The sequence below is a fragment of the Ciona robusta genome, chromosome 1, assembly GCF_009617815.1.
Source record: "Ciona robusta chromosome 1, ASM961781v2".
NCBI classification, from domain to species: domain Eukaryota; kingdom Metazoa; phylum Chordata; class Ascidiacea; order Phlebobranchia; family Cionidae; genus Ciona; species Ciona robusta.
In genome coordinates, this window is record NC_143235.1 from 6,554,544 (window position 1) to 6,574,303 (window position 19,760).

At 32.2% G+C, this 19,760-nt stretch overlaps 3 protein-coding genes across 9 annotated transcripts; 1 reads left to right on the forward strand and 2 right to left on the reverse strand.

Annotated features, from left to right (window-relative positions):
- Positions 1–1,553: 1,553 nt before the first annotated feature.
- On the forward strand, positions 1,554–9,140 carry LOC149741876 (uncharacterized). 5 transcript variants are annotated; one of them, XM_089888806.1, is made up of 15 exons: positions 1,554–1,777; positions 2,390–2,539; positions 2,968–3,051; positions 3,110–3,271; positions 3,401–3,497; positions 3,677–4,180; positions 4,403–4,517; positions 4,594–4,683; positions 4,783–4,876; positions 5,117–5,207; positions 5,588–5,706; positions 7,627–7,789; positions 8,470–8,563; positions 8,628–8,792; positions 8,856–9,140. In XM_089888806.1, the coding sequence occupies exons 1-15, from the start codon at positions 1,702–1,704 to the stop codon at positions 8,946–8,948; spliced, it is 2,097 nt and encodes a 698-aa protein (XP_089744932.1). In that variant the 5' UTR covers positions 1,554–1,701; the 3' UTR covers positions 8,949–9,140. The 5 variants fall into 5 exon arrangements, with proteins under 5 accessions (XP_089744932.1, XP_089744699.1, XP_089744857.1 ...); XM_089888573.1 differs by having other exon boundaries at positions 1,555–1,777; positions 4,400–4,517; XM_089888731.1 differs by having other exon boundaries at positions 1,555–1,777; positions 2,393–2,539; positions 4,400–4,517.
- LOC149741877 (myotubularin-related protein 9-like) lies at positions 8,572–14,404 on the reverse strand. Of its 3 annotated transcripts, XM_089889000.1 has the most exons (13): positions 13,799–13,961; positions 12,632–12,692; positions 12,402–12,559; positions 12,119–12,227; positions 11,424–11,549; positions 11,185–11,355; positions 10,985–11,103; positions 10,586–10,684; positions 10,274–10,524; positions 10,117–10,213; positions 9,608–9,784; positions 9,383–9,534; positions 8,572–9,325 (listed from the first exon to the last, which is right to left on the reverse strand). In XM_089889000.1, exons 1-13 carry the CDS (start codon positions 13,837–13,839, stop codon positions 9,171–9,173), a joined length of 1,716 nt encoding a protein of 571 aa, XP_089745126.1. In that variant the 5' UTR covers positions 13,840–13,961; the 3' UTR covers positions 8,572–9,170. The 3 variants fall into 3 exon arrangements, with proteins under 3 accessions (XP_089745126.1, XP_089745203.1, XP_089745282.1); XM_089889077.1 differs by lacking the exons at positions 12,632–12,692; positions 13,799–13,961 and adding an exon at positions 14,198–14,404; XM_089889156.1 differs by lacking the exon at positions 12,632–12,692 and having other exon boundaries at positions 13,799–13,955.
- A 275-nt stretch (positions 14,405–14,679) lies between these two features.
- On the reverse strand, positions 14,680–18,475 carry LOC149741878 (ras-related protein Rab-10-like). Its single transcript, XM_089890943.1, has 6 exons — positions 18,237–18,475; positions 17,498–17,558; positions 16,834–16,972; positions 16,155–16,244; positions 15,719–15,820; positions 14,680–15,448 (listed from the first exon to the last, which is right to left on the reverse strand). Exons 1-6 carry the CDS (start codon positions 18,361–18,363, stop codon positions 15,359–15,361), a joined length of 609 nt encoding a protein of 202 aa, XP_089747069.1. The 5' UTR covers positions 18,364–18,475; the 3' UTR covers positions 14,680–15,358.
- Positions 18,476–19,760: the final 1,285 nt, after the last annotated feature.

Here is a 19,760-nt window from a genome sequence, read left to right on the forward strand (position 1 = left end):
TTAATTTCATTTAGTATAGCAGGGTGGGGGAAGAGGACAACCTTTAGTTGTAAACAAAGAACATTAAGAATATACAAAACCATATCTTTACAGTTCCCCTAGACCGTTGTCAATTATTTAAAACACGAACAGAATTTTCGTATAATTGTGTGCTAAAGGTGTCCCATCTCCCCCAATCCAACTATATTAGCATTTTTGAAAGCAGTAAATTGCCTTTGTCGCATTTATTGGAAATTGAAGGTATAGTATTATCATAATAAGTCTCAATAGTAATTAATTAATTTACAATAAATTGTTTTTTTAAAAGAGAACACCTTTCATTCTATTTTCTCGTCCTATTTGGTTGTAAACAAAAATATTTAATGAATTATAAAACACCCTACTTCTATATATGAAGTTACATGGCAAGTAAACCAGCACAGCCGGGTAGTTTCGGTAGGTTAACAAAGTTGCAGAATACTGTTAATGTAAATATATTTTTATTTGGTGTCCTATCTTACCCCACATTGTAGTTTTGTAGTTTTTTCGCCAACCTTTGAAAGGTTTGCTTTTTATTTATTTATTATTGGGCGACGCTCACTCATTAACGTTTGAACCACAGAAATAAAAAAGAGTAGAACGCACAATTGCCCAAAACCATGATATACACTTTTATTTTCTATTCACGTGGCCGCCAACTCCGTCCCCATTTCGCTTTGTCTCCATTGAAAAAAATAGGCACAACAATAGGTTTTGGCTGTTTATTTTAAAAACTACACCAACTATTTCAGTTTATTAGGCCAGTTTGTTTTTTTGGTAGGTTATAACGTTTTCAGATTAGCGCTTGTTAGGGAAATTTAATTATTTAGTAAATTGAAATAAAAGATTCAAACAAATGTTTGTTAAATAAATATATATATATATTTATTTTTCCCTATAAAATATTTATTTTTCCCTATAAAGAAAAACTACGTTAAACGCTTTGGATTTCATTGACTACAACAGTAAATGGGAACGACTCGCGAAAGTAAGAGAGTGTTTCAGCTCTCTCTTTTACCGACATAGGAGATGCGCGTTCTATTCTTTGTTGTTCTTGTGGTTTGAAGTTTTGAACCTGTTTGATGAAATCTTAAAATACGTGTCTTTTCATTAGAGCTATGCTTTCTTGCTGTTATTTGCGTTATTAATTTCCGCACATCTCAATTATTAAACATTATACCTTAAGTCTGACATTTGAACTAAATACACTTTACTACACCCAAAGTTAGTATAGACGTTGACTACACCTAACCTTAAATTTTATTACATTGATTTTAATACGTATAACCAAAGAGATTAAAACCATTGGTTTTATTCTTTTTGGTATAACTATATCCATGCTCATATTTTAAAAATGTTTACTTAAGTTCGTTAGTAATGTGCAGTTTGTGTTATATTGAAGGTTGTCAATACAATATGATTTTTTATACATCAGCTTTATAATGCGTTAATAGTATGCAACAGAGTTTGTCGCGAGCACATACATTCATTCTTGGTTGTAGGATCATAATATGTTGTCTATGCTAGGATGTACCAACTGTTTGCAAAATATACTGTGGGTGTATTATAAAGAGAAATTGTCAAAATTTACAAATTAAATGTTTGTCATATTTACATGTACGACAAAATAGATATAAAACACATTTAAATTTGACATGCAGCTTAGTGGGTTTATGAAATACAATGTCAAACTTTTCAAGGTCGTACAGTGACTCGGTCGCAATCGACCAGGACGAACAACCTGATGACAAAAAGAAAGGTAAATAAATATTTATTGGAAAACGTTATATAAACTTTTCGAACAGGCAAGCTCTTACATAGTGGTCAATGTGTAGCAAGCCACTGAACACTTTATGTGTTAAAATATTCTTTATAAACTAATAAATAAAAAAAAAACAGCTGACATTTTTGATGTTCCAATGGATAATATTCGAACTTTTAAATTTAATGTGAAACATCTGGCAATCATTTCGGTAAAAACCCACTAGGGTAGAAGATATGGGACTGTGGCTTGTTTTATACATAGATGACCAGCGATAAAAACATTTTGGCAACTTTATATTATTTTGTTGTTTTTGCATGTTGTTAACGAATGGCAAATCACTTAGAAAATAGAAAACAAGGATAACCAGCACGTTCATTTTGTTTAGTTATATAATAAGTCAACTCTGTAAAAGATTAATAAGTGAACATTTGGATAGTGTAGTGATAATTAAATAATTATTATATAGTTGTTATTTTTTTTAATATGTTGTTATGATACAAGTGCGGAAATTACCAAACTGCACTTTCTTGGTTTCATTACATTACAGCTACATTAGCTGACCACTTTGTTGTTACTGTCAGTTTACAGACTTAATATATCTATTAGCAGATCATCGTTTGAGTGTTCCGGTTGAACAAACTAGTGATGAAATCAAAACAAGAAAAGACAAAGCACAAAGCAACTGGACCAAAATTTTTCGTCCATGGAGATGGAAGAAAAAAAAGAGAAGCGAAAAATTTACAAAGACTGCAACATGTCAGTAGTTTGCTAATTGACTTCTTTCCTTAGTGAAGAAACTCAATAGGCATATTTTAAGATATGATATTTTTTCATCAGTAATTTATTGTTTCTCATTTTTTGTTTAAAATAACATAGATTTGTAGAAGCTCAATACATTTCTATTCAACATACGTTTTTATAAAAATCGACGCCACTGTATACATATATATATATATATATGGGAAAACTTTCAATTACTTTGTTTCACAGAATTATTGTTACATTATAACTCGCTGGTTTTAAGTCATTATGTTTTTTAGCTGCTAACTTAGAAATTTAATTTATTAAACCCTGTGACATACAACACCACCACTATTTTTATCCATAACATTTTTCTTGAAGTATTACTTTTGAGCACAGTAATACAGTGGTTGTTTTAAATATGTCATTTAAATATGTTGCAGCTCTTGAGAGAAAGATATCTGTTCGTAGCACGCGAGAGGACTTGATCAAACGTGGTCTGTTAACAGAAACCAATGGTGAACCTGGTATGTTGTATGAGAAACTAGTGTGAGATATTTTATTGAATGTTTATAATTATCCAAGCAGCATCAACTTTGGAGAAACCAGTTGTTCAATCAAGTGATGAACAAGACGAGTTGAATGAAGTTGATCAACAAGATGATACGATTTCATCTGCAATGAATCGTTTTCCATCCCTGCCAAAACAATCAGATTCGATTCGAAATCGCCGTCGTTCCCCTTCAGGTTTGATCCTCCATGATTAACATAATTGGCTGTTGGTTTGTTAGTGCATCACATGTTCAATGTATAATGTGTTTAATAAATTTAATTTGGATTTTTTCACCTGGTTAAGTTTTATTTACCTAATTACAGACCCATCAGTGGCCATGCGTTCTGACAACGATCTGAATAGAAATAACGCAACACATGCAGCATACCAAGCAAAATCTGAAGCAAGCACTCATTATATGTAAGATTTATAAAACGTTTATTGAACATAATTTATCAAAGGCTACTTTATTGAGTTAAGACCTAATTAGAGTTTTTTTTAACTGATTTTGAGCATTTTTATATTGACTGTTTAGCGTAAAAAGAAATTGCAAAATTGCAAAATCAACAGTATTTGGTTAACACATGGTTTTACATCAGACATCAGAAATATCCATCAGATGAAGTGACGAGAGATAAAGGTGAAAACGATGCTCGAAGACATTTTCACAGACATTCATATCAGATCGCAACTTCTTCCTCTAACAGCCTCAATCGAGGAGATGACAGATTAAATGTTGGTAGATTTCAAATGCGTGGTTCAGGTGGCAATGATCTTGTTGCAGTTGGAATTATTGGTCACAATGCACCAGGTTCACGATCTGCAGTCTCATACAGTGGTCCTACTCCAATACCTGCAGAAAGAAGCTTTCCCAGGTCATCGGATTCATTGAAAAATGCTGAACAGCGTTTCAATGATGAACACAGCCTTACAACGGCTGCTTCATTGCCTCCTGCTTTAGCAGCAAGGCTCTCTCAAGATTTAAGCAATGCTATTTCCAACAGTCTGAAGAGCCAGGTTGCATCAAAGACACAAGAGAAGAGCCATCCTTACCGAGAATCAAGCAAACAAGATCATGTGCATTCCAATATTGCTAATCCTAGGTAAATACAAAAAAAATGGGTGAAGTAATCATGTCGCACTTCTTGAGTAACGTCTTGAATCTTATCAAAGTACAATTCAACTAAATAGTGAAACATATGATCTGTGTAGTTAACCGTAACCAGAAGTTATTTGTGCCGTTTTAAGTATGATCTTTTGTCATTTTAATTGTTAAACCAGTTATTAATTATTAAATTTGGAAAACTTTGTTTTAATTCAAGAAGTTCCCAAGATAATTCCCGACTTACCTCAAAAAGTGAGACATCCAAACCTGTACAGCATATTAGTGCAAATGAAAGTTTAATTTCCCCGCGGCCTGTTGCTGCTAAAAGAACTGAGGTGAGTTAATGTTTCAAATATCTATATACGTTACCATATTTACAACAAATTTATTTTTAACATTCTTATTTCTTAGCAAAGTATTGTTGGAAAATCGGCAACCCATGTTGTAAAAGGCCCACCACCAAAACCGCCCCCAAAACCATCAAAACAAGTGATAAACAAGGTTGGATGTTTTATACAGTAGTATAGCCCAATGTTATAGAAATTTACTCTATGTATCTCAGTTTATTTTGATTTTTAATTTTCCAACATCTATTATCAGGCAACAGAGCAATATAAACGATCAAGTGTTGAGGTGAAAGAATCTTCCCAAGTTCCACTGCCACCACCACAGTATAGCAAACCTAGAAAGCCAGGTAATATATCCAATTAAGATTATTTATATTTTATTCTAAAGTAAGCTGTTTCAATATATTTACCTTATTTCCTAAAATGACTTAAACGTTTAAGTATCTTTTGTCTCCCTTTTACTTATAGATGAAATTGGTTGAGTTTTTCCTGGTATGAGTGTGGCGTATGGTTTCTATCAACACTGAACCCATGTTTTCCTACTTTGGTAAAATATAACATTGAAAACATTCCAATATTTTGAACAGAACACTTGGTGCCAAATATTCCGACTGGTGATGTGAGGTTTGCTGGAAGTGCTGAGATTATACAGAGAACTACACAGATCAATATACCACAGTAAGTTATACACTTATTATTAATTGAAACAAAGTTCATAATAATAGTTGGAAATATTCCAAGTATCATTGTGCGTTGTATCATTGACACGTGTTGCACAAAACTAAACCAAAGTTTTTTTGAATTCTGTTTTAAAAATACTTTTTATATTTGCAAATGTTGCTATTTTTTAAGGAGTGAAGTAATATTTTCCTGTAAGTACCCAAGGTTAAAATTAATTTGATAAGATATCTGCTGCAACATTGACTTGTATGGTATTGGTGGTTGTAGTTTCGTTCCGTAAGAATTGTTTTATATATGCTGTATTTATTTATATTATGTGTGATAAAATATTTATTCAAATTAAATAGCCCTAAATAATTTTGAAACTGATATTTTAGATATTTAAGAGAAAATTGCACAGAAAGTGAAAACAATTCCTCAACTGCCGCTTGTGATTCCGACTCTGATTCATCGGGACCAATCCTTTATCGCGATGATGATGATGAGGATGATGAAGGTAACATTATGTTTTATATTAAATACACAAAGTTTTACAAAGATCAACTTTGTATTCAGATCTACATTCAGCTGTTAACTTTGTTTAAGTTTTAGTAAAAGTATCAATTTGTCTTACTGGATTAAAATTCACAATAGGTTTGGAAAAGTTTTTTAACAGTGGTGACAACATGAGGTTTTTAAGTTATTACTTGCTGGGAAGTAGTTGCAGTTTTAATTGTAATAAAGATAAAAACAAACAGTCAAAACAAAAATAATGACACCATTAGAAGAACTATTTATCGAGCTGGAGTGGTTCTGATAACTGTTCGTATTTAATAAATGACCTTCGTTTTTTCCTGTTGATGAGCGTTGTTTCACCATGTGACATGTGAAACATAGTGAAATTAATTTATTGTGAAGATTAATAAGAAACCTAAATTGGTCACATTGCTTTATGTACGCGTTGTATCTTTAATACTTTGCTTACTGCTTAAAGCTATATTTATTACAATATAAATAATCCAGGTTTATTCTAAAATGTGTATATTCCGTACCTGCATACAGTGATATTTTAGCTAGAGTAGTGTCCTGATTACAGCATGCGTACATTACATAGAAATAATAGAACACAGTTATGAAGTTGTTTTGTTGTGATAATTAAAAATATCATATTTTTTAAATTGTTGATAATCCACTTTGAATCATTTAAGATTTTTATTTCTTTTATGGCGAGCGGGGTGATTTAAAAGTCATGTTTTTTTTGTTGGTGTTATAACAGCTGGAGAAAGAAAGTTAATTATTTATGATAATTTGAAATTCAGATTCTTTATAATGGAAGCTAGACTGTTATAGTGGATCTTAAGGGTGGATATTATTATACTGCATTACTGAACGTCTGAACTTATGTGTCATATCACAGTGTAGTTATTATAAACATACTATGAGTCATTAGCTTTTCCTCAGAATAACTCTACAGATTTTACTGTTTAATCTGTTCTCAATCAAAAAGTATAGCACAGTGACAATGCCATGCACTACTATGGTATCAACTCCTGGTGTTGAGTTCAGCGTGTTAACATGGAAAGGGAGTGAATATGTTTTCCACTAATTATAAATGGGCGTCATTGATGCAGGAAGTGGTTGTTAAATGCGTGGTGTTCTACGTAGGTCATACTCTTACGTAAAATCAATACTCACAAGAACAAGCTTAAGCAGCCGACTACATGAAAGGGTTAATTTTTTAATGCAAGTGATAAGTGAAAGGTTAAGTCAGACAGTTTATGGATATAACGTCGACTCAATTTAAAATTGTATGTTCATTCTTAGAATTGAGAATCTGTGTGATTATGTTTAGAAATGTTCGAAAGATGATATATGTTTTGGGATAGTATTTCAATAGCAATGCTGATGCAGCTGCACAAATTATTTCTTAATTCTTCAAGTTTTATTATGCCGGTTCCAAAAGTTTTTAAAAAATTGTTTAAAGGTTTGTTGTGTGAGATTTTCTGCTTGGTTTTTAATATAAAAAAATGTGTTTACTTAATATTCTTTTTTTTGTGTGGTGTACGGAAACACTTTGAATCTGTATTACTGGATCGTGTCAATCAAGTTTAAACCACACTTGTATGGCCTTTGTTTGTTACTCATGGTTCACTCAGGTTTAAACTCGATAACCTTCATTCTTCGTCTATTAAAACAACAGATGTCTGTTGGGAGTAATCATTTGAATTAAGTAGCTTAGTTTTATTTTTTGATATTTAGATTCATAAATAATTTAGTTGTGCAGTTAAGGCATTGATCTTTTATAAAATGGTTGGTATTTTTCGCAGTGTGTTTTTTTATTTAATTTAGTTTGATATATTATGGATAAGTTTTTTAATTGTTATTGCCATGTCATTTATAATTAGTTTAATTTGTAATAAAACAAGTTTTTTTTTAGTTGATGATGCTGGTGGCCTTGCTGCAAAAGTAGCTCGACGTGATACACTTGCTCTACGCCTCGCTAACCGACCAAATCGTACAGAGTTGGAACAAAGGAATATTATATCCAGTCCCCAGAAGACAGAGGAAGAAAGATCAGCGGTTAAAGTTAATCTTACAAGGTTATTTGCAATATTAAATTGCAGAAAAATTGTCAAATATATAGGATATTTTGTGGGTGTATTATTGTGAACTTGTTTGATGCATGAATTATCTCACTTGACATAAACGAAATAGGTTTAGTCCCTCTTTTAAGAAGATATTTTTGTAGGCTATAAAATAAGGTTATATTTAGTTTTATTTTGTTAAAACCTAATAGTAAATGTCGACATTACATTGGAACGGTTTGATCCATTGTAGCTTTCTGGTGATGTATGCTTTGGCAAACAGGATATGATCTCATAAAGATATTTGATGCCGTAATTTTGTCTAACAATAGTGGGGGAAACATAATGGTAGTCAGTGAATAGATATTAGTTGCCCATACATGACCTAAACTACGAACATAATCATCAAGTATAGCACATAAACATAATGTGGTAATAGGTGAATAATTACTTTTATACACATAAGTTTATGCATACTCTAATTAGCACAGTATTTCCCCCCTAAAAAATTTAGAATACAATGATTCTATTGAAACATTTTTTCTCAAAGCTGCTGCTACTACACTTTAGTTTTCAGAGCATAAACTGTTTTTAATTCGTAACTTGGTGTTGCAAACCACTGTTGTTGGACACATCCAGTTAATGTATTTACCTGTTAGTTACTTTCCCTGCCTTACTTTGCTTTTATGAATTAGACGTTTGAGTCAACGCCCAACCAAGTCCGAATTACAGCAACGCAACATCTTGCCTAATGAAACTCCTGAAGCGAGAGTTAAGGAGAGGGAGGAGGTGAAACATTTTTACAATCGAATGATTTATTTAAAATGTATTCATGTTTTACAATATACAACAGGTGAAACGACAGTTAACTCGAAAATTATCAATGCGACCAACAGTGAAGGAACTAATAGAAAGAAAAGTTCTCATAAATTGGCATGAGTATGTAGAAGTGTATGAAGTGCAGAATTATGATCGACGGGGAGATAAACCTTGGACAAGGTTGACACCGGCAGATAAAGTAATGCACTTGGTTTATTAACATATTATTAATTATCATAAATAAAACTTTATATTTGTACAGGCCTCAATCCGCAAAGAGTTAAATGAGTTCAAAGCGAATGAAATGACAGTTCATGAAGACTCACGACGATATACTCGATTTCATAAACCATGATTACAATTTTCTTGGTGCTGTCGAGGCACATCTTGATTTTTGCACGACTATCTCGCTTCAAAGTGTTTTTCATGTAGCACTTCACGGGATAATTCACCCGAACCAATAATACAAATTTATTCTAATGTGGTTTATCATGGTCATTTTCCTTTATTGTTATAAATAAATGTATTAAGATTGTACAATATGAAATCTTCATAGGTTTTTATTTTAATTTTCTTATCACTGCTGATCAGGTCTCGCTTGTTGTTGCTTCAATATTGATATTTCATTGTTAAGTGAACAAATCTCTAATTGCAATTGTTCCATGCGTAACATTGTTTCTTTGATATTTTTCTGAACTGTTGGTTCTGGATCTATGTCAGGCAAGAACAACCCTGTGTATAAAATAATTTAAAAAAAGATCATTTTATTGATGGACCAATTGAACTAACCGTCCCACAAGTATAAACTGTGTGGAGCCACTGAAGGCCAAATAACTCCGTTACAACTTTCATAAATTATATTTAAATGAAGGGGTAACACTTCCTCTGATAGAAAGTACGACCACAAAGAAACTGTTTTGGTTTGAACTTTGTGCTGTCTCCTGAAATGAAATAAATATATTAATAACAATTTCTTGATAACATGTTCGTAAAGATAAAATGAATATATATAACCTTTCCATTTCACTGTTGCATAGAAATGTTCCAAACTGCGACGCATAAGCATGTCTGCTCAGTTCGCACAAAAACCTGGAATTAAATTCAAATGCAAGTGGAAATTGTTGTTGAAGTTGAAAAACACAATCCAAGAATACAGTGAATGAAGGTCCTTCAGTTTGAGTCTTTTGGTTACTGAAATAAAATACACTATTTAAACAACATACAATACCAACAATATATCGCTCTTTTGAATAAGCACATGTAATATAAAAAAGTATATTTATCGGGTGTCTAGATTAAATTAAAACATTAACTTAAAGACCAATAATTTAGATACGATATTGTTGTAACTCAGTTATGTCACAAAATGCAATATCACAAACCACAAGCACTTGTATAAACCATGTTTCAGAAAACAGTAGCTACTTATCCTACTCGCTAAACAAAATATTGAATAAATTGTTTAGGATTTAAGACAAATTAGTGTGAGATAATAAATTGGTTAAATATAATCCCCACAATACCTCAGGGCGGAATGAAAGCATCTGCTTGCAAATGGGTGTCCTGCTTTTATCCATTCACGATCAATGAGGCATAAAAATCCTCTCATAGTTCTGCACACTGCAGACAATTATTCAATTATTTGTTAAAATAAGTTTGCATATTAAAAGCAGAACCTACATGGATCTAAAAGAACTTGAGTGAGTGCTGTTACTTGTAAAGTGCAGTCAACTCCATGTGAGCCATGTACCAGCACGGATGCTCCTTCTTTATCTACACATTGTGCAACCAAACATGCTGCTGATAATGTCTCCTTGACCAATGACAACCAATTGCATGATTCCAACTTGCTCTGCCACTTCTCACTGTTTGTTGATTGATCATGACAAGCTTCCACCAATCTAATTAAACTTTCCTGTTGAACTTTGTGTCTGAATAAAAAAAAAAGCAAATTAAGTTTTATAAGTCGCGTCTGATGTGAAACAAAAATACTTTTGTAAGCCATGATGAATTTTTCTCCACTGTGGATAGTTGAATTCAGTTTCAAATCCACCTCCTTTGGAACGGGCATTTGTTGCTGACTGTGAAGTTCTGTAAAGAACATTTTTACGTATTAGATAAAACATATTTGTACAAGTAAAATCAAATTCGATTTATTTTTGAGACTTTTATTGTCGGACAGGCGGCAGGTCATTATACCAATTATTCGATTACCAGTTTTCCTTTGAAGTTTGTCCAAGCTAGATAAGTATCAGATAGCCCTCCCCACTTAATTGATAACAAACTGTTAGCTAGACAGTAGTTTGGATACATGATAAAGAAGTGTCATTTATCCACATTCTAATTAGCAGATGATAATAACTATTTTTACACCACAAAATTTTGTATTACCGCAGGTCCAATATATATCCTCTATGTGCTGGGCCAAGTATAATGTTAATCATTTTTTCATCCTCTTTACAGCGTTTGTTACTAGTCCCAGTCATAGGTTGACCACACCGCATCACAACCTGATTAACAATTTAATTTTCACCATCGATCCTTTTATTTCAATGTTTAAAGATAATATATGATATTACAAGATCTCTTACTCTGCGGTTGGTATGATAGTAACTCAATATCGGGAACCGTCCATCTTGCCGAAACTCAGCTGATTTTTCGATGGCTCTGTCATCGATGAGTTTAGGAACTATCACTTGAGAAGGATATGACTTGCAAGCTTTAAAGTGAAGGTTGATGCTCGATATTCTCCACTGGTCCGACTAGCAAAGAGTAATTTCATTAGAATATTAATACTAATAATCCACACGATGTGTTGAAGAAGCCAAACCTTTTTACAAAGATCAGCGAATTCATTTTCAACATGAAACAAGTCAAAACCATCTTCTTCAAATTTAAATGTTGGGCGATAGAAATAAGGATACTGTAGATTGGGCTTGCCCAGACAGGAGAGTGCCTGAAATATATTTTTAAATTATATTTATTTACAAGAAAAAAACCTTTTTGCATGTTTATACTTTTATTTTGTTACACCTATGACATAATCAGTAAAAGAGAGTGCAAAAACTTTTCATTTTACAAAAATTAGATAATTTATGCCTTGGTTTTTTATTATTCTTTATGGGTGAGGTCCTTGTCAAGGACCTAGGATTTAGGCCAGATTTGGCCCATTACCCCAACACCCGGAAAGCCCATTTAAGTCCTTCTTGCGAGCGGTGCCGCGACACCGCATCGCAGTCAGACGCGTATTGTTGGCACCATTTTTTATCCTCGTGTGCTTAGGAGTTACCATACTTTTCAACTTTGTGTATGATTTTTATTTGATATGGCTTACAATTTGGACAACCCATTAGTGACCGCTGGGTTGGAGCAATGTTCGTTAAGTGTCTTGCCCAAGGACACATACGCCGATCAGTGTTAGTACCGCTGCCGAGCATCGAACCGGGGGCACTTTGGTTTCGATGCAGGCGCCTGAACCACTGAGCCACGGCGCCGGACTGATGCCTTGGTTAGTTAAAGTATCACCTCTACTGATGAGCAAATATTGTTTGCATCTTCGAAGCTTGGAATAGTAAGTTGATACTTTTTGAAGTTTTTGCATTTAAATATTAATGCATTTCTATCTTGTGAATACCTAAAATAATTATACATTATTTTAACATTATAAAAAATTAATTTGGATAACGTCATATAATGAGGATTTATTTATCTTTTTTCACACCATTTTTGGTAGCTTAATACACTTTAAGCTTGTTTAAAAAACGTAACTTTATAAGTATTTTTTTATTATATGTGTTATCAAAATTACCTTTTTTCCACTGAATCAACATTTTTATGCAAGATCCAATATTCTTTATTTTCTCCATCTTGTGAATATAAGATAAGATGATGGCCAGTTAAGCAAGCTGTTCCATGGTATGTGGGAATGTTGGAACCTTCCAGAACACATTCCTCAACTTTTGGTGTCTAAAATAAATAAATGGAAGAGTTTAAAATCTACATTAAACAGATTACTTTATTACCAAAAACCTAACTTACCCGAATATATTCTGAAAACTCCATTAAAATTTTAGACCAGTTTTTATAAACTTCCGTACCACTAGGATGTAAAGTGGAAAGAATATCTTGTTAACTTCGCCTTATAACTTTTTAACTCAGGGATTCTTAAACTTTTTGAAGCACGCCCCCCTAATGAAGATCTCAACACACTTGCGCCCCCCCCTTTTTGTTAAATTATCACAGTGGTGTTCAATTGATACTGCCATGATCCACCACAGTCAAACCTGACAATTGGACATGCTTTAAACCGCGACCCCTTGGTTGACTGTATCTGTATTATTGTGTAAAACCCATTATCGCGATCAACGCAAAAGTGAAATCAAATAACTGTTCGGTTTACGTTTGCGTTGTAATTTAACCTTATACACTACACTACACTACTACAGTATTTACCATGTTTTTCCTAACTAGCAGGTAGACTGTTTGTTACGAATTAGTAGGGATTCATTGCATCGTAATAGCGATTGTTTGCCTGGCAATTAATTACAACATAATAGCAATTCACATGGCGATTATTTGCGTCATAATAGGAATTGACACTTCATCATTTAGCATGTGTAAGAGGTTTAAAAACAGACTTAAACGTTTGCTTTTTTAATTTAACTTTTACGTGCGTCGTATTTTATAGCCTTTTGAACACCACTGTAATAACACTTTATTTTATAGTTTTTCGCGCCCCCTTCCGAGTGTTTCACGCCCCCCGGTTTAAGAACCACTGTTTTAATTACACACAAACCGTGACGAGTTGGGGTACGTAGCAATGTAGGCATATAAAAACGACCAAAGTGTAATAGGAACAATGTTACCAAACTTACAAAATACAAATAGCAGAGTGCCCTATTTATTAAATCAATAACATTAAAAAATTGTGTTTATGATTATATTTTAGTTGTAGCCAGCTTCAAACCATCATCAATTACTAAAAAATGCAGAACAATTTATGTTCGATGTTCATATTTATGCTATTAATATTTTTCTTATTTTTTCATGTTTATATTACTTTTTAGGATATTTTGCTATAACGCAATTTTGTTAAATGAATGACTGCCATCTAGCTAGGACATAAAAATAGTTATTTCTCGAATTAGCCCGATGTTTTCAAAACAATATACAAAACTGGCAGAACTTATTAAACTTTCTACATACCATAGCTGTATCAGTAACTGAGTATCATGAAAAATATGCATATTTCGCAAATTTAACCAAATTTGTTATTCGCCGACTATACAAACAAGCAAAAAGCAAAATATCGATACACCTTAACTCTGTTTAAACACATCAGTGACATCAGCAATTCATTTTATTAACCTGTCACAAACGTGGGGATTCCCGATAATATCATGACGTCGCGGATTTTAAATTTCTGCAGATATTCTGTATGCGACGTAATTATTTTTAAAAATGCAGCAACAGTAATCAAGTTTCAAATGCATCGAAAGTTTTAACACTTCTGGTTGGTTCATAAGGGTTTTTACGTTACAACCATAAAACAGGTAAACGTCCGGTTTCCTGTGAGATTACGCATCAAAAATGCACAAACAATACCTGGTATAATTCTGCTGCGGAAAGTAAGTACATCAAGAGTTGCTGGTCTTTGTATTTACATTCTTCCTTACTCATTTGGAAGTTACCGTAGTACAAGCTGGGTTGCTACATAAAGTATTGTTAACAGTGGTATCCGGGGTGGTCTGTGCGATTATGTTATCTTGAGCTCTCCATACCATGTGAAGTGTTTTTAAGTGGGTAGATGTAGTTTATGATACATTATATGTTACATACGTGCTAGAAATTCTCCGCCTGTATTGAACTTACTCGACATTAGTCTTTTTAAGTGGACAGTCTTATTTCTTTCATTCATTCATTCATTCTCATCAACGTATGTAAAAATAATTAACGAAAACGAACAAATGATAATCAAGTAATTAAATTATGTTATCATGATGTCTCAACAACCCAGATAACGTTCAATTATTGCAATTCTATTTAGCTGTGTAATTTTAACTCCATAAAATAACACAAAACACACATTTAGCACTTTTGCTTTATTGAGCATATATTAAGTGTTTTTGATTAATGATCCCGTCTATATTACATATCATTTGGGTGGTCTAATGTCAACTGAACAACTATATTTATTCAATTAATTAGTAAACACAGGGGTAATGTTGGTTTATACACTTACGATACAGAAATGCATTATACACCATTCAAATATGTAAGCACTGTACCAGCACATACACATGATGTGCCATACATAACAAATAAAAGATTATACTTTGATAGTGATAAACATGGTGGTAATTAAACGGAAAATTTTACACTATTTATTAGGAAAATACATTTAACATTTTAAATTTAACCAACTTTGTATCAATAGGTATATTAAACTATTTATAGAAGTGTATATTTGATGTCACAATATTTACTAGATTAATGGAATATTTTTGTTTTAAAAGCAGAAGATGTAAAAAAATATCATGCTGCTTTGTTAACTGGAACAACTAAATAAAATAATAACAACTACTAAGGAAATATCTTAGTTTAGTCTTCATGATTTTTAACCCTTATGTTTCCATGCAAAGAGATATGGACAAAAATGGAAACAGGCAAAAAATTGACTCGGCCGCGGCTATAGCTTGGGATAACTGCACGACCACGAACACATGTCAGTCTGTTAGGCATTATTTGTAAAAGAACTTTTATAGATCAATAGTTAGAACAGCAAGAACGGGATGATTGTCTTTGTTGTGTGACATCAACACCAGCACTGCCTGCACCGGTCTCCTTCACTGGAGTCTATACAAGTTTAAAAAAAAAATAAATAAATGTCTTTAAACAATAAGCACATCATTTAATATATCCTTTATTCTGCGTGTGCGTATAAATAACAACAATGGAAATATAAAACATCATGGATTTTGAGATGTAAATTTAAAATAAATATGGCATAAGCCAACATTTAAAATCATTCTGAGTAAAACTATAAGCTAAGTAATCAAAAAGTATATGATAAAATAAGTTTGAATTTTCAAACCCAAATAATCTTTAATACACTCAGATACATACCTTATGTAAAATATCCGTTGCAAGAGCAATAAAGGCCGTCTCAATATTAATGTTATTCTTGGCACTAGTTTCATAAAACTTTATTCCGTGTTCTTTTGCAATCTACATGTTAGACATTTTTTATACTTTTTTAATAACACAATTTATAGTATCTTTTTTCTGTTTGGACTAAAAATAAGACATTTTACACTTTGGAACTATAAAAAGGTTAAGTGATGATGGGCAACCATTGTCAATACAACTTGGTGCCGGTATTACCTTCTCACACTAATTGTGCTACTACAAATCAATTTTAAGCTTGCATTTTGAATGCAGTTTGAATTCAACTAACAAAAAACCATTTCCACACGACGGTAAGTGCATCTTTTATGCCAAAAAATGAAGCATGGGATTCGATGAGAATTTGTCTAAAGTTCGAAAAATACTATTTATTTACCATTTCTCCTCTTTCCTTGCTAATCATCCTCTTATCTTCCATATCGCATTTATTTCCCAACAACATTTTTTCCACATCCTCACTTGCATGCTGTGGTAAATTTAATAAATATTTTACTAGTTAGCAAGTCAGGGTAAGAATAAATGATGTATGCCTATCCAAACAATCCTCAACTAAATAATATTTCGCATTAGAAAAAAACAGAAGGTATGTTTTAGTATTTAGGTATGTGACATTAAAATCATGTCCCTAGGGTTAAGATGAGAAATATAAAGAGTGTAGGTGAGATATTATTTACATAAACGAGAACTAAATCACCAACATGACTTGAATGAGGTGTGAAGCATGACTACACACTTCAGTATACTGTGTAGTGTAAACAATTACAGTGATTTCCCCCTGGAAAGTGAACCACTAGTAACAGTCTCAAATGTGCTATTTCTTTACAGCACTGTAATCACTAATCAGTTAGCTTTTGCTTCTTTATTTTTAAAATGCTTAGGATCCATAAATTCTTACAATTAATGATATAATATATATATGATATAATATATATTTAGTATTTACTTTTATTGGAGTTTAATATGTTAAAAATATTGTAACAAAATATTTTTTTAAATATTTACTTGTTCTTAACCAAAGTAACCAGGTCAACTAAACGTTATGTATAAAAAAATACCTCTTCAATGTTTCTTAACCACTTCGAAATGTTTTCAAAACTCTTTGTGTTTGTTATATCATAAACCAACATAATACCATTCGCTCCTCTATAATAGGAAGTGGTGATTGTGTGAAATCTTTCTTGACCTGCTGTGTCCCTGTCAAATTTAACAATGTTAATTTAAATACAATGATTTGATCCATACTTTGTCTGAGTAACGATAATGTTATATATATATATATTAAGTGTGGTTTTGTGGAATTGTATTTTTTTTGGGGGCGCTTAAAATTTTAGCGAGTTCTGTTTGTTTACTCCACTCCTTTGTCCAAGTTTCTCAGAACACATAAGTCATGACTCATGACTACTGCAATGCAAGTATTTTGACATCCTAAACATAAAGTTTGTAAAATGTTTGCAAATCCACCCTCACCTCAAGTACTATAATACCCAAATAAACCCAAATATGTCGTTAACAGTCCTTATTGGCTTAACATTAAAAAGAAAAGGTTCACACATTTGCACAGCCAGAAAAAAATAGGAAGTAATAAGAATTCAAAATTATTGAGGGCAAGAATTATAATGTCACCCAAAGTTATGATTACATGATGAAATACTTGGATGTTGGTTCATCAGCACGTTCCTACCAATTTGCAAAAAAATTAAAGTAAAACTTTATGATTACCAAATCTGCAGTTTAATTTTCTTTCCATTGAGTTCCACAGTTTTAATTTTAAAATCAATTCCTGAAAAACATTAAAAATAGTATAAAAATATATATATTCATAAAGTATTAACCTAAATAAACCAAACTGGCAACTGGTTATTCTTCCATATTTAGTAGACCTAATATTAAATAGCAATGACCGTTACAACCTGAATATAGGTAAACAATAATTGTTTTAAGATGGTCTGTTAGATAAAATTACATTTGTTCCACATATTGGTTATAAAATGTAGCTTAGAAAAAAATGTAAATAAATTTTGAGCTCGTATATTGAAGAACATTTCTTTTATAAATCCATAATTTTAAATCCCTATTTATTACAACTAGTATGTAGGAGTAGACAATGATTTCAACATCTTGCTTAAATCTGATAAAAACCATTTATAGAAGGTTAAATAAATGTTCTCCTGGTGTCTTGTCACCCCATACTCAACACCAAGTCACCTTAATGATGATAATATTACTAAAAAATACATCAAGATTTTTTAACCAAGTTTATTAAAATTTTTTTGAGTCTATGCCTATGATGCCATTTTTAAAGGTTTGTAGGTAGATAATTCTTTCCTCTTTAAAAAAAAACAAACTGTAACAACTTTTTACCAACGACCAATAATTTTTGTAAACACCTGTTCCAGAATGCATATTTGCATTACTCTTAACCAAAGGGTTTAAACAGTATAGAAACACTTTTACTTACCAATAGTCGAAATGAATGTTGTATTGAAAGCATCATCAGAAAAACGAAACAACACGCATGTCTTACCAACACCAGAGTCTCCGATCAGTAATAACTTGAAGAGCAAATCGTAAGTCTTTTTTGCCATTATTTCCTACTTTACGAAAAAACTATTTGTGTTGTTAGATAAACTACTTCAACAGACAACAAAATATCAATTTTCAAGTTTCCGCTTAACTGAAAAAAAAAATAATTTTGCAATTTTTCCACTTTTCCAGATAAACTGCTGTCTGCAGATAAAATTGCACAATAAACAAAAAATACCCCCAGCTCAAACATCTACTATTCGGCACATTTAAAAGTACTGATATAGAAATCCAGTGCAGTGTCACAATCTGTTTAAGCGATCTTATCCAACCGTGTATCAAACAGAGAATATTGCTAGTGTGAAGTAATAAATAGTTAACCTAACACAAGTCAGAGGAATTGCGGTGTCAAAGCATGCTTTCGCGCATTTTAAAGACATTGGACTATACGAAGAAGAAGGTACACTTTTTCCGCTAGGTGTCAGTAATTATTTAAATTAAAAAATACGTAAAAACGAACAAAACAAAACTACAAAATGTTAATAAGTGCAAAACAAATTAATTAAATATTAATAATGCCTTTATAAATATATAGTAAGAACATCTTTCCCACATTAGGTCAGTTATATACTTTTGTCTCTTTACTGTCGTCGAGTCTGTGGTGTAACAGTTAGCGTGTGGTCATTATTTACTTTCTGTTTCATTTTTATCGGGTTCAAGTCCCGCACAGTGGAATACTAATTTCTTAGAGTTGTTTTTGTTTGATTAGCACTAGTTGAGGTTAGGGGTTACAGGTTTAAATCTTATGTGTATAAACCGTAAAATTACCCCCCCCCCCATAGAATAGAGAGACGAACGAATTTGGTATCGCCTCCTAGCGGAATAAGTGTACCTTCTTCTTCCTATAGTCCCATGTATTTTAAAGTTAAATCTCGAATCAATACCCAAAGTCTCTCGCGAAAAAAATTATACAGTGGGTGTTAATGAAACCGAAAAAAACTTTTGGGATCAAAACTTTTCCTAGCCACGGGCTGAAAGGAATACCGACCTGTGTTATAACAACTGCGGATGCGACACCTCACATGGAAGGAACTAAATTCACTCATTAAAATATCATTCAATATCTATTCTATAAAATTACTTAGTTATTTAGCAAATAACGTTTATACAGACCACTTAGACGAACAACTCCCTGAATGATAGTCATGACATTTGATTTAAGTTATTTCGTATAGTTCGCTTGTGGTTAATTTCTTTTTATCATTGGATTTACAGTTTTTGTATAACGAAGAATTACTACAAGTACTTTTTAACTAAACCATATATATACCAATAAACTATTAAATTGCAAAGTCAAACTACTTTTACACACAAACGGACGACGCACATCTAAACATGAGTACACCGCATTCTGATCCTAACAACACACGATGGCGTTTTTTGATTATTTAAATAAATT